Here is a 16,076-nt window from a genome sequence, read left to right on the forward strand (position 1 = left end):
TCACAGTAAAACATCTAATCAACCTTTACCACAATTTGAAACAATTTTATGAATATTTGGAAGTGTACATATCAGTCATAATTGTATCACAACATCACGACACCCTGATGAGAGATGAGTGAGGAAGTGTGAGCTCGGTTAATGGTCGGCCTGCGGTGCTTGCATTCGGAAGTAAGGTTAGGGTTTTTGAATAGGGAATACAAATTCAAAAGGTGCAGCAGTCTCCTCTGTAAGAATATACAGCACTCGCTCACTTGCACGTCCGACACGCTTAAGTGGTAATGGTCATTAAATCGTAATATATCATATAATCAAAAGCACCTTGGCTCTCTGTTTGTTTGACGATGGGAAACGAAGACATGGATTTGCTTGCAATGGATGATAAAGAATTGAGACTTGAATGTCTTATAAAAACCTAATGCTCTTCATATAACTTACAGGACCAGGTGGACCAGCGGGGCCAGCATCACCCTAAAGAAGGAAAAAAAAAACACACACGTACACACACATGCGATTAGTTATAGTATACAGGAGGGATGTCCGAATCCCTATCACGTGATCAGAAATCGTACCCGATCACATCAATTTGAAGAGATCAGAATCGAGAGAAACATATCTGGATTAGAAAATGTCTATTTTAGGCCTTGTCTGCATGTAACCAGGGCTATTTAAACCCAGATAGTTCTGCCCTCTGTGTGTGTTAAAAAAAAAAAAAAAAAAAATCCATCCGTAGAGCTTCACGAATGCTATATGCTACACAAATCCACATGGTGCTGTTTTATTCATTTACAAACATGCCAAGCTGCTAGGCGGCAGTTTTGCCAAATTCTGTCAAATCAGAAAGAACTTCCAACCTCTTAACGTCACCAGCATCGGCATCTTTGGCAGGAGTGAGAGAAGACTGATGTCGTAAAACTCTGATTTATGATTGTTACATGCAAACGCAAATTTGGAGAATTGGCAAATTTTTACTTTGCTCTGTGATTTTAGATACATTCTTTTAAATGAAAAAAACAAAAACAAAACCCGGGCAGGTATAGAAGATAGGCCAAACCGAAGACATTTGCCATTTGCAAGAACTGTACGTTTTTTATTATTTATATTTTTTTCCCTAGGCAAGAAAAGTGCACACATATTGCCAAAAGAAGATATTGCCAGAAAAAAAAGATGTGTACTTTATACAATAAGCAAACATAGCTGCAAACAGCGAAAGTAAACAGAAAGTGGTGAAATGTTTAAATGCTTTGGCTACTTGGCTTAAGCCACTGCTGCACAAGACATATATAATACATTTTACTAATATGATTTAGTATATTGATCACAAAACAGTTTGGATACTTTTTTGTTATTAAAATCAGATCCAGATGTCATCAAATCCTCAAAATCGGGTGACAGGTGCAAAAAATTGATCTGGAGATCCCACTTATGGAGTAAGTCAGTAAAAAATGATTTAAGAGCCGATAACATGCCAATAGAGTTTTGTTGCATAAATTGGTGTATGAAACTTAAAAAAAAAGCATAAGGTTGACAATGTTCAAACCCTAATTCCATGTTTTATAGGTGGATATCTTTGCAAGCTTGGTTGATGTACAACTTCAGTGACAGGACAGCACGGTGTTTCCTGTGTCGTATTTTGCACTTCATAATGTGCCACGCAAATTCATCAGGGAGACAGGTTTGGAATGCGGGCAGGTCTGTCGAGTACTTGAGTACTAAATATTATGGTACTTTCATGGATGTGTTAATATATGATGAGAAGTCATATCCGATTTTAATTCACATTTTATGCGATATTTCAGCTTCACTGGAAAAGCGCTTTGTACTTTGAAAGGCAACATGTTACCAATGACCTCACACATATATCAATATACTTTTAAAGGCACAACACGGGAGATACACCAAAATGGAAAATAAAGTGGAAGTCAAGTGATATGAGGTGAGTGCCACAAAAAACATTCATCAATGGTCTTCATGTCATGCGCCCAGTTGTCCCTGTAGTTATAGTGGCATCCTTAAAGTGCATACAACCTTTTGTAATGGGTGTGTTGGGAGCTCTAACTGTGATGCATTGCTGTTGGGAGCCTGCATTCTCCCATTCATCATTTATAAGCTATTACTTTCATGCTTTCACAACACAGCAACAATCTATCTATCTATATATAGTATAGACATCATATAAATAACTCAAAAGCACACAGAGAATTCATTCACAGCCAAGCTACCACAATCTTCTAAATTTGAAAGTGCTCAGACAGCAAAGCTTTATAGGCTTTTAAAGCACATTTGGATGGGGATCAAATGCAAATGACAGAGAGCAAGCCAATTTTTTGACGAATGATGAAAGCCAGGGAACATAAAGACTAATGGGGCATCCCCAGAAAAAGTAATGCCAAAAAACATATTGTATTTTCTGTTATTAATTAAACTATTTTACCTTACGTTATACCTTACCTTATGTTAACAAAAAATATCTGTGTGCAGTATATATATGATAATTGGTCAGTGAGGCTATTTTTTTGCAGGACAGTGTTATACTTAAATAAACCGCCATTTTAGGCATTCAAGTACTGTGGTCTCAGTGTAGAGGTTAATTTCGAAAATTTCTATATACGGTAAAGGGCGCACTGGATTATAAATCGCACCAGGTTATAAAGTATGTTAAATCACATTAAGGAAAACTAACCAGTACACAAAATCAAACTTTTGTCAACTTCTATTTGACATTCATACATGGATGGATGGAGCTGATTATTGGGCTATCTTGTTGTAAAGAAAATCAAAGGGTCTGTAGTCCAAAAATAAGAGACTGACTATATGGCTGCAAGCCGCGCTTTAAATTTTATGTTCTTTGGGTTTTGGTAATTATGGCAAATATACTGTAACTGCTCACATTATTAGCTATACCGTACCGTAACATCACTGCCAAGCATCTTTGTGAAGATTGCCTTTTTTTTTTTTTTAATTTCTACTCAGTGTATGTTTGTGAACAAATTAATAACTAATTTCTTGATGGTGCTGATTGTAAATACTGTGACAAATACATCGTTGGGTTGCAACACATGTGACTAACCTATGAACACTGTACTGCAAACGTCTGAAATCTGCGTGTTAGGAACAAAAAAGTACAAGTTGCCCGCTGCTAGTTTGTGTTGTGTTCTGTTGTCCTGCTGAGAGGGATAAAGGCAGCAGAGCTGCCAATTCATTAGTTGTTGATGACTGACATTCAGATATCCTTGCAGACCAAACAGACCAATAATAACTCACACTCTCGCAGGCACAGTGACAGCAGACACAAACAGAGAGGAGGCATGTGTATTGTGACGTGCATTGGCACTTGACATTGACTCACTTTCTGTCCTTTCATCCCTTCGACCCCCTGCGCACCTGGCTGACCCTGTGGGAGGAGGTGTTGGCAAATGACTCAATTGCAGAGCAGCATTTAAAATGTTGCTGCAGGAAAATACCTACAGGGTCTCCTTTGTCTCCTTTTGCCCCCTTTTCTTCCGAGACGCCAGCCTCACCCTTTTGCCCCTGCATGTGGAAAGAGCAGACCGTTTCCGTTGATTACCAAGCAAGGAGGGGGCACAATGACACACACAAATTCATAGAGAAACTTAAGGCAAGGACAGTCTCTTAGGATAAAAAACAAAAACAAAACAAAACAAAACAAAAAACATCGGAATCCAAATGCGGCAAATTCTCATTACCGCTTGAAGAAAGAAGAGTGTGAGAATCTAAAATGGTGGAAAACATCAGCCCCTGTTGCATTGCAGTACTTTTTGCATGTTCCATTCCACAGACTTCCAATAGATGGCACTTAATGATTGCTGGTGAGCCGTCCTTGGTGCATTTTAATAGGATTTCTTTCTGTCATTTATGTGGGAAAATGTCAAAGTAAACACCAAGTGTACCTTCACATTGGCCATGACATACAGGGAATGATAAGTAAGATACATCTGTGATAGAAATCTAAACAGGAAAAACTTTGAGGTCTCTTGGGGACTTTCCAGAACTCTCATCGTACTTTTATTCATTTTAAACAACTTTTGACCCCATATTTTATTTTATTTTAGAAAACAAACACCCTTGGATCAGACATGTTCATCAGCAACTATTTTCCCCCCATTCTGGTTAGAGTCAAACACAACCAAGAAACTGTTCAAAGCTAAAATGTAAAAGTACATAAACCAAAATACAAGAACATTTAATAGAGGTTATGATATACAGTATTTCTGAACTGCGTAGCGGCACCTGGGCAAACTTAAAATTATGCACCGACCTTCCCCCAATTACTTTGACAACAGCCACCGTGATAGTATTCCTTTAATGAGCTATGGCCTGTTTCCTCAGTTTTTATTTAATCAGCAGACTGTTCCTGTTTATGAACAGATGGATTGTCATACTACAATTCTGGGAAAGGTGGACGCATAGTGTGAAAACTGCTCTAATTGAATTTGATGAAGCTTTATTAACCATATGTGGCCCCCTCATACCCCCTTTTTTGTTAATGTTGAGCCATCTCAAGAAGCAAAACCTACTATAGCTTTACAGTAATACATCAGAGAACATCAATAGGGGACTGTGGTAAGGATTCATTTTTATTTTGCAGGCGCTATTCTCCACAGGCATAGAGTAATTATTTCACAGTTGAAAAAGTACAATTTAGGGGGATTCACATTTTTTTGTTTTTTGTTTAATCGTCATGGTCATATGCACACATAAACCACTCGAACCAGTTGTGCCTTGCACCTTCTCCTCACATTGACATGTATGAGTCAATCAAATAGTTTGTTCACAGATGATTTGCCAGTGAAGTTAGGGAGAAAAGTCTAAGAAATAAAGTTCAGGGTGAAAAGATAATAGTGTGTTTAAAATACGGAAAGAGGCTTGCGGCGGTTTTGAAATTACAAATTCAGATGGTTTGAATAATTCCTTTTTGTAAATATAATTTTTAGAGACACACACATTTTTTCTCTGTGTAATTTTAACCTACTACCATATTTCTTCATTTGCAATTTCAACCCCCATATTGGGAGAGGTCAACATATACCCACATAACTCAAAATCAGACCAATTTTCTACACGAACTAAGTAATATCATGTCATTTAAAAGCCTCAAAACGATTATAGCTACCTCTAATTTGATATAGTATGCATCCGTTTTAGCATGTTTGCATTTTCAAATGCCTTTTTGTGAAGTGACGCCTTACTGCCTCTTTGTTGTCAAAAACCAGGGTGCGTGAATAATTGTTTTCCAGTAGATTTTGCTCTTGAAAAGGAAAAGACGGCTTGACTTGTCTGTTCAAGACAAAAATGCGAGATGAGTGGCACGCATGTATTTCAGCAGGTGGAGGGAGAAACACCGCAAAGAGCAACTGATCCACCCTCTGATCTGGCCATGAATGAGATTCAATAGGCATGCACAATATAATTTATCAAACCCTACACAAATTGCACTGGTTTTATTTAGTTTCTTTTCATGTTTCTTAAAAGCCCAAATAAAAATAAAACCAATACAGTATCTATTTTGTAATTCTGCATTTTGCAAAGCTTATGAATTACATAAGAACCGAATAAGGGTCATCAACAAGAAGGGGTCATTCCTTATCAGATATGACAAAACACCTTTCCTTGAGTTTGGGTCCATTCATTGCATTGCGTGACCACACATTTTGCACCTGGTATTCTGGATCTTTTAAATAGACCCTTAGTTGGTTAAGACAAAAACATTTAGGACTGAACTGACATACCATACATTAGTGGTTTCCAGATTTTTTGCAGGACTATGTACACAGGAACACCCGTTAGGAGTGAGATAAGTACATTGAAAAAGTGTCATTAAACTCTAACAATGGAGAGGCATTGTCATGGATACGCAATCACCGAATGACTGAAGCGAACAATTGCTCCAATTTGTTCTTTGTGCAATAGATAACAAACACCATCCGGTGAGACTTGAAATGGGCCCCAATTCAAAAGAAAATCTGTGACTCAAAATAAGCCTGGAAACTCAATATGCCCTTCCCCTGAGCATGTCCAACTATGGAAGATAATTATTAAAAGCAATCTCGACCTTTGAACTCAACCATTTTCATTGACCGATAAAAAAAAAAAAAAAAAATGCAGGGTACTTTTTGTCACATGTTTGCGGATCCCTCTCTAGGTTTTTTGCTAACGTTTGTACATTTGATAAAAAAAATCTGAAGACCCATTCATGACCTTTTTACAGTTAGGATATGTACTGTAATACGGTGATCCTTCGTTTTTTGCGGTTAATGGGGATCGTAATCCCCCGCGAAAAGTAAAACCCGCAAAGTAGTATATATATATTTTTTTCTGTTTTTCTTTTGAATGTGAAAAGTCTTCATGCTATACATATTATTTAAGACAAATATTTACTGCATTGTCAGCAAGATCCCTGTCACAACTAGCAATAGTGAGGAGGTAAGCTAATGCCAATTTTAACTGTACAATTGCTATAAATAAGAGTCTATGAATAGTTCTGGACATTATGTATCAAGATGAAGCACAAAATAACAATGATGTACTGTAGGCTAGTTGCAAACGTTAGCCCCACCCAAATGATCTATTTTTGAAACAACTGTCCCTAACATCTGCTGACTGAACTTGCATTTGAATATTAACATTGAAATTGTGAAATGCACTGTTTTTGCCTACAGCATAAACAACACATCACTATGCTGTGAAGCTAAGTACTGTAATAAAGGGATTAATATACAAAAAAAAGTATCTTGTCTTTAAACGTTCACAAAACAGATTAAATGATTTCTACTTGTTTTAAACTGAAGACAATCTTTCACTGGATGTGTAATGAGTGTAATGAGCTCCATTTAGAATGGCAAATCCATATTTCCAGTAATGGTGGTGAGAATATTAAAAGTAATGCATTATATTTTAAAAACAGTAATGGTGTAATGTAACTACTTTGAAAAGACAGTAATTACTAAACAATGCATTATGGTTTTGAAGTAACTTGCCCAACACTGAATGTAACAGTTTGGGCTTTTTAAAGGTGCAAAAAATTCCAGGCGTGTTCCTAAAATGTAGTAGCCAGTCATACCCTTGCAAGTGCTACCATTCTCTTAAGACAATGATCAAGTAAAGCACATGGGACAAAGACAAGCGCTGTCTGTCTCTGACACGTTCCTGTTAGACCAAGTCACACACTTTTCATACAGTAGGTGACCCCAATTTTCTTCCACTTCTGTCCCTCCCTCATCATTACCCAACGTCCTTTCTCTATTTCCAGTATGGCTGCCACCTTGCTTTTGCCCTCTAGCATACTTCACTGACTGAACTTTCCTGTACTTTTGGAACTGATGTAGTTGTTCCTGACTGTCTGTCCCTCGCATCCATCTGCTTGACCCTTATTTGGCTGGATTGCATTTTGTGGCTGAGGGTCAGTTCGCGAAGACTCTTGGTGTGATTGCTATGAGCCATTGCATCATCTACATGTGCGAGCTTTCTTGCAAGGCTTGCTTGAGACTCCCCCGAGATACAGGCATTCACTTGATCACCGCGATGTGTTGTGCGTGTGTTGCAGCTAGGACATACTGCAGTTGTGCCATTCTATGCTCTGTCTAGTTATGATGTATAAAAATTGGCTGCAAAAGACTGAGTGAGCAAACCCTGATGGCGCTTTATTATTGTCGCCCAAGGATGCTACTAGTTGCTAGTTATTCTCCCTAGACCTGTTAGAGATGTGTAAATTCTAAGAGCTTAAGAAAAAGACAGTTTAAAGTGTTTTTTTGCAAGCGCATTGAATCGAACATATCGTTCCAATTTGAAGTATGAGACATGTATTGAATCATCTTTTATTAGAAGTATATATTTTAGAGGGAAATGGCACATTTAGCATTCTGAGTGGTTCATTCGAATACATGTAAATTGACAAGAAAAGTCATTGCATCATACCGTCTCAAACTGAACCATTCCATAATGAACCAAATTCTGATCCCAAATCAAAATGTTCCACTTCTGACATGAACCATCCTTGAACCATTTCGCACGCCACATATTGAAAAATGTAGCGAATCATCTTCTGTGGAGGGATGTACACACACCCTAACCCGAGTAAATTCCGTCCCATCCCATTCAATCGTTTCTGGCTCTGGGCAGCAGAATTGACCACTCAACAGTGTTTGTGTGCATGCGTTGTATAAGGACTAATGATTATTTCTTTTATGTAATCATTACTATAAATGTTTTTTTTTTTATATATCTGTATGCTGGACACACTAGATATCATTGTTTTTGACGTAACCTTATAGGCTTCTGTTGTAGGTGGGAGGGCAAGCTCAGGAGAAGGAAGACATGAAAATGGAGGCGCATGTGAGAGTTGTCAGTGTGATGAAAATCTTTAAAACAAAAGATGCTAATGTAACGAGGCACAGCAAAGCTCTTTGCTACACTAAACTGGAGGACACCAGCATTTGAGCAGGTCCGCAACAGATAAGATGGGCCATGTTTGACTTAAGTGTTATTTTCTTTTTGATTGATTGAAAAGAGAGAATAGTACTATTCCTACTTACAGGTGAAACTCAAGGCTGCAGACCACACTTGGAACTAGACTCAAATATAGCACAAAGTAAATGGTTACAGCTGCATCTGTAAAAATAAATTAACAAATGAAGCCGCTTTTATGTTGTTGAATATTAATGTTTGACTCTGCTCCAAATAACACAATGTTTCAATATTAGGGGTTGGCAACCCACCAAAAAAGAGAAACATATAGAACAGAGGATTCAACGGTCTTGGAGAGAACCTTGGACAGAATCATTTGCTTTAATTGCCAATGTGGAAAGGATGACTTTGTTGTATTTGTTTTGCAATGAGTAGCCAAATAACATCTTCAATGTTGAGAAGCTGTCCAGGGACATCCGAAAACAGAAGTCTCATTGAAAAGGGGAATAAGACAATCCTGCCGTCGTCACATATTTGGTAACGGATTGGCTCTTTTTAAAAAGGGATTTCAGATTTTTGTCATATAATTTGAATGACACGTAAGGATATTACTGTATTGTGTTGCTCAGGTCCGAGGACAATGTTTTTGTGTTGTTTTCTCAAATCCTCAAAATAAAAATGACAGCAAAAACATATTTCTTTATTATATTTCTAAAATTTCATCAATGCAACAAAACAATCATTCATCTTGCAAAGGAAGTTAAACTTAAAGGACCATCGTATAGCAGTAATGTGGTATGTAATTCTCTCCAGGATGCATGCCCTGTAGGGAAAATAAATATTAAATCATGACAGCTCATCATTGTACCCTACTTAATCATTTTCATAGTAGCCTAATAAAGCTAAAATAGACAGTTATGGCATACATTGCCTTAGGCTTATGTAATTTTTGGCAGCTCCAGACAGATTCGTGTTTGTTTTTGTTTTTTAGTTCAACATGGCTCTGTCAACATTTGGGGCTGTGACCCCTCATCTATATTAAAAAAATAAATAGATAAATAAAAAAAAACCTTGAGTGAACGTTTTTCTCAAAGATTTTCAGGTGAGGTTAAAATAGATTCATTGGCTCATATAATTACAGATCTTAATGAAGATTTTTTTCTAATTCTATTTTATCTATTTAAATGTCTTGACAGCACTAACTATTGTCATTTTTTAATTTTGTGTCATTCAAAGTGACATTTGTGTAATTTCTATTTGTTATATATATTATTGCTAGCTGTTGATGTATGAGCATGTTATGCTCATTAGCAATGCTATTTATTTATTTTGTTCAATAATTTTATTAACATTCGGTTTTATTTGCACATCCGTCTCACAGTGGAGAGGTCGTGGGTTCGCTCCAGGCTACATGTGCGGAAATTGCAAATTCTCCCCATGCCTCTTTTCCCCGGGTTCCCCCTGGTTTCTTCCACATTCCAAAAACATGAACGATAGATGTTATTCGAAATTCAAAATCTTCCTCAAGTGTGCATGTGTGCATGAATTATTATTTGTCTTTATGTGCCTCGCGATTGGCTGGCAATCATTTGAGGCTGTCCTCCGCCTACTACCCGAAGACAGCTGAGATAGCCTCCAGCACGCCCTTGTGAGAATAAGCGGTCCAGATAATGGATGGAGGAATCGATATTAATATCCGAGTTTCACACAAAGGTAAAAAAAGAAACAATTGTCTGTGGAATACTGATGCAACTGTGTTCACACAGAGCTACACGCCACCCGAGATATTTTAGTGGTGATGACATCATCATGTGAAATGTTAAAGAACTTTGTCTCCCCATACTGTGTCGGCATAGTTTGGACGAAAGCCAGAAAAATGTGAGCTTTTCCAGGCAATGTTGAAGAGGTTATAGTGAATGTATTCCCAGCTCACTGTTTAGGTTGTCGATCTAAATAAGCTCCCTAACATAATACCTCAAATAACACCTCTAGCCGTCCCCTGTCATTTTGAAGCAGATTGTGTACTCATGCCGACAACTTTCTTGTCAAGGTCGGCCAGCTGCCACTCCCCTTTCCTCTTGGCAAAGAGTGCGGCAAACGACTCAGCGATACAACCTGGTGCGCGGCATGTCAATACGAGAAATCAACAGAGCAGTCAAGAGGTCTGCCTCCTAATTTTTACTCTTGGCTTAATCACAAGTTGGCGGCTGGAGGTGTCGAGCAGGTGGGGGTGCGATAGCTTAGGAGGCAATAGGGTTAGCAACAGCGCCAGTGGGAGGCTTGTGAGATCCATGTCTGGGGATGTTTTACACCACATATGTTATGTGCCTCCTGTGAGCTACAGCACCGCTGGGCCTCATGAAAATGATTGCGAAGCCTTTTAGAAAAGGTACTGTACATAATGACCATCTGCCTGTTTTGAGGGTGAGTGGTGAGTCACCATGGGTTGCGACGCGGGAGGTCTAAGGTGCTATTCACATATCAGCTAAAACTGATTGAAAGCTGCCATTTATGAAGAGGTTTCAGCTTCTCACTATGAATAGCAATGTGCTCGTCAAAGTCAAAGCAGGTTTTTCTACAGGTCTTGCATTCATTTGACTTGGGGCGACAGTACTCATTGAAAGCAAAGATCGTGTGCCCTTACAATGTGGTGGAAAATGTTGCAGACAGTGGAGCCTAGGTATGCTGTACCAGCCCAAAGGTTTATCAACTGAGACAGCTGAAGCCACAGCTTTTACCAAGAGATTGAAAGAAAAGTTGCCGGAGCCTTGAAGGAAACGCCCAGAGTGGCACTAACATGTGATGCATGGACATCGTGAGCAACGCAGCCTTCTCGCGTTTTGCAAACTCAACATGAAAGCCTCATGGCCGCCAATGTGACGTTTCACTCTGTTGCTAATAAACTGGCTTTAAAAGTCACAGATCTGGTGATCTTGACTGATAATGTTCAAAATCAACCAGGCACACATGTTATGCCCATACTCTCAATTTACGTAGCTGCTCACTTGAAAAGTTTTCATATCTTATTTGTCACAACAAACTGAGAAACATAAATATTTGTCATTTGTGCAGCTGTTTTTTTGGAATTATTGTTTTGGAATTATGACAATGTAACTTGTTCCTCTTACTTTATTATAAATATTTACATAATTTATTTTTGTTTCATCTGCTTTTATACTACAAATTATATACAATTTATAGCTAACTTCAAAGAGTAGCAGTTGTCCATGCCCTGTTTTTATGGAAAAACGTGTGTTCCTTACTTATCAAAACTTAATAAAAGTAAAAAAAAAAAAATATTATTATTATTGAGGTAGTATAATGATTGCACATCTTTAGATTAAAGCTGAAACCATTTTTAATTGAATTGAATAATTTTGAATCATTTCTGAATGAAAATCGAATGAAATCGTAGACCCCAAACTTCTCAATCAAATCATTAGATTCCCACCCTGAACAACCAGAAACCAGACATAGTAAGTCAGAAATACAGTGTGAATTCTGAAAGATCCTGTTTATGGTCATCAAGAATCTGAAGTCTGCAGCTGCAGCTGTCTTGGTGTGCAAAGCAGATCACACCCTGGACTGGTAGTCCGCTGACCATCAGGCATGTCTAAGGATATAAGGAAGCATAACCGCTGGCACTAACATTCACACTGTAACTGAGTAGGTAACTAAACCCATGTACCAACACTAACCGTAGTTAGGCGAGTGTACAACTGCTAGAAGTGAGCCCAAAAATCTGTACAAAAACAAATCAAGATTCTCATTTACTAAAATTCAGTATTGATTGAAAATGTCCCACAAAAATAAATTATAAATTAGAAAAATAATGAAAACAAATCTACTTCATGCGTGTTTTTCTGTACAGTAAAATATGCCAGATGCATATTTCGCTGAAGCCAATGAAATAGATTATTATATGCTTTTTTGATCTTGGCATTCCAAAGAGCTTTAGTCCTCCTTGTGACTTTGTTTAACTATAGCTGTCATGTGTTCACCAATAACTATACACACCCATAAGAAATCATATTCAATTGGTGATTAAGGACAATAAAAAAAACAAAAACAAAAACAAAAAAGGCTGGTCAATGACCCTTTCTTTGTACGATATGGCACCAGTCTCCAGCATTAGCGCTGACTAACAAATAGGTAATGCATTCATAAAAAAACAGGTCCATCTATGCAGTAAACATGAATACCTACAAATATTTAAACAAAGTGGTCTTTCTATCAATCTATGAAAGCTGACAAACATCAAGAGGAATGATAGGGCTAATACATTGATATTGTACTTAATTGGAATAATTGAACCATCAAGTCACTTAGGCTTACAATTCCTATTCAAATACCAAGGCTTTCATCTTCCATTCTGGTGGTTGGCATGTCAATTCATTAAAATAAAGAATAGAGTAGAAGCATATATATATATATATATATATATATATATATATATATATATATATATATATATATATTTTTTTTTTTTTTTTTTTAACTGAATTCTGAACCCAAAAATCTGATTCAAGTCCAATAATGAGACCGCCAAAGCTTTCCACCTCTAAAAGCTACGCTGTCAGAAACATCTTTGTATATACAGCATTGATTTCAGTTCATCCATTGTGACAACAGTTCTCTCAGCATTCACACATTTGAAAGGCTTTATTTTCAATCTCTCACCCTCCTCTACACACACGGACACATTTCAAGTGCAGGGCAGAGCTGCTCTGCCAAACACAAAGCCAGTTTATTGATAATGCCACATGCCACGTCTTGTGAGTTTGGTGAAAAACGAACTTCAAAGTTTCTCCAAGAAAAAAAGGCAAGTATAAAACCACTTCACTTTGAGAAATGAAATTCAAGGGTGACTTTGTCATGTAGTATTATTAGATCTCATCAAGTATCATATTTACTATGAATTAGGTCAAAGCCCACCTTGGATGCTGACTTATCTTAGGCCAAAATTTCATTCACTATGAACACATACATTATCTGCGCAAGGCTGACTGAAGTTTTTGGCAAAGGCTTTAATGTTTAGAGATTATGATGCAATGCAATTTTCTGGGTCTCTGCTATATTTACATTATACAATTTGTGACGACGCAAATAATGTAGCGCATACATGGAAAGGCAGCTGTTATAAATCAAACTAGAGCAAATGCATAGATGGTCTAAATATAGATCAGTTGAGGTGCACAGTCCATTAAATAAAGTAAATGCATTACTCCACAACCAGTGGAGTAACGATGAGGTTCCCTTAACTTCCACTAATGTGATGAAAAGAATGTACATGCTTAATATTTATATTTGTTTTTTTTTCTTTTACTGCTTCGTGTGAACACTTTTTTTTTAGTTATTCACTCAATGTAAGCACAGAAGTGATGTGTATGTGTCACATGAAAAGACATAGACAGTCTAAATTGTATTAGTTACTTCATCAAGACACCTCCTGATCGACCTGCAGCGTAACCAATCAACCTCGCTTATGCAATAAGATAGACATGAGTCATATTTGTGTCAGTATTTATTGTGCAGTGTTTGCAGACTCTCCTGTCATTGTGACTTTAATAAGACTTTGAAAGTACCCGTTCGGCCCTCAGGTGCCAGCGCTCTCCTGCTGCCAAAGGACAAGAGCGAGTGATGGCCTGTTGGGTGTATTGAATAGACAATTTTGGCCCTGAGATCCAACCTCAGAAAAACAGGTGAGTCATAAATGTCAGTGGCATGGGAAGGAGGCAAAGTTGGCACATGCTAAGAGTATCGTCAAGAACTTGCCATTTAGAAATGTCACACCGTCTCTACCTTTGTCTTTTTGTTCTCTTTCGACTTTGCGTCCTACAACTTTATGAGTTATTAAGTAGGCAAGGCTTACAATGAGTCATGTGGGAGACATTTAACAGTGAGTGGCTCAATTATACCAAAGATAATTGAAGCTACAGAGCATAACAGTGATCGAAGCAGAACGGGATCTCTCTGGATTCCGGTACTCAATAAAGTAAGAAAACTCCTGATCCAGATCAGGAGTGCAATCAGGGCAATAGTGTGTGAAAATAATTGGACACCCGAAGCAGCAGAGCAATATGGAGCTCCAGTTTGTCTTGACATCAGAGCACTTACGAGTCTGACAAGCAGTCTTGTTTTAATGCATCATATGTTCGTGGCCTCCAGTGTGTACGTGACTACACAAACACACAAGCGGAAGTTTGAATTGGTTTGGATTGCTGAGGATAAGATGATAAGAAAAACACAATGGGGCATACAGTCACTTTTAACCTTCTTATTAATACGAGCCCTCAAGCGCTTCATTTCCCTTTTGATAGCCTTGATTTGAAATATTCTGGTTTACAAAAACAACTCTCATAGGTCATATATCACTTTGTTCTGAATAGTCTTTAAAATAATATACACACAGCTATGTTACATGGGTATTGACATAACTTAAAATATAATCAATGTGGAATTAACCAGAAATTGAATAGGAAACAAAAAAAAACATGGTCAGACTTCAATGTAGTGGACCCCCTGGACTGTTTGTCTTGGTCTTTTTTGATAGTGCATGGGAATTCTCAAGCCAATTTTTAATTAAATTAGACTCTTAATGGATAAAAGCCTGTAGCTGTTTGTCATTGGGATTAATTTGCAATTGCTGCAAAAATGCATTCGAATAAATTATGCATGAGTTTAACCGCATTTTGTAGATTTGGAGGTCATTCCTTTAATCGGGTTCTTGTTTATAGTTGTGTATGTTACCGAGTACCACTCACAGGCTTGCCGTCAGGTCCAGGCTTCCCAGTCTTTCCTCTGCGCCCCTAAGAAAGACAAATAAAGGAGATTGAGATGAGACCAGTGAAGATGCAACAACAGGTGTTACTTTGTACACATGCTGCCAGCAAATAAGGCTTGACAGCAACTCCTGTCGCACTCACTAATTTGCTTTTAATTAACAACAAGAAAACAGCTTAATTGCAGCACCCTATGTGGCCTGAAAATCTTTGTTCCCTCCTCTGGTTCACTCTCCCCTCTTCCAGCTGTGCGAGTCCCTCGTGCATCAATCAAAGCAGAGAGCAAATACAGCAGCCAGCCGGCCAAGCCAAATAGCTGGCCGCTATTGACTAGGAAGGTCAGGGGGAAATGATCGTTTTACAAAAAGCCTTGAGTCCTTGGAAGTGTGCAGGACTTCAAACATTGACATCTTAATGAGATGTAATGATTCTGATTCAAACTAAAAGTATGATTTACAAGCAGGGTGTAATGGAGATGGGGCTTGGGGTTACACCCATGTAAGAAGAATCTCAACTTGCATCACAGACTATGGAATTTCTCCTATAGTGGGGCAGAATCCCCAGGTGGAGTTGGGGTGGGAGGGTGATTAAGGAAAAAAAAGCATTATAAGATGCAGTTTCAATGAGCAGGTTTATCTTTGTGTTCTGTGTTAAAAGGTGCCTTACGTTACAAGACATATTACTGCACTAGAGGTCTACCTCTAACAATTTCAGAGATAAACTGTACTGCATTATTTATAGTCAGAGTTAATTGGGGGGGTTCAAATTCCTATTTGCTTTCTTGCGCAGGACATGACATACGTACCGATTTAGATAAAGAGCGGCCTAGTGGAAGAGTGGTTAGCACATCCGCCTCACATTTCAGAGTGC

The 16,076-nt window shown here is 38.0% G+C and overlaps 1 protein-coding gene across 1 annotated transcript in view; it reads right to left on the reverse strand.

The window, feature by feature from the left end:
• The window catches only part of col19a1 (collagen, type XIX, alpha 1), a 138,486-nt gene that overhangs the window by 53,013 nt on the left and 69,397 nt on the right, over nucleotides 1-16,076 (reverse strand). The window contains exons 17-20 of the mRNA XM_088421108.1: nucleotides 15,189-15,233; nucleotides 3,469-3,531; nucleotides 3,350-3,394; nucleotides 439-471 (exon numbers count right to left, since the gene is read on the reverse strand). Of these exons, the coding sequence (XP_088277234.1) occupies nucleotides 439-471; nucleotides 3,350-3,394; nucleotides 3,469-3,531; nucleotides 15,189-15,233 (186 nt within the window). The remainder of the gene's footprint in view (nucleotides 1-438; nucleotides 472-3,349; nucleotides 3,395-3,468; nucleotides 3,532-15,188; nucleotides 15,234-16,076) is intronic.

The sequence above is a fragment of the Hippichthys cyanospilos genome, chromosome 8 (genome assembly GCF_059441005.1).
Source record: "Hippichthys cyanospilos isolate Australia breed blue-spotted pipefish chromosome 8, RoL_Hcya_1.0, whole genome shotgun sequence".
Taxonomy (NCBI): Eukaryota; Metazoa; Chordata; class Actinopteri; order Syngnathiformes; family Syngnathidae; genus Hippichthys; species Hippichthys cyanospilos.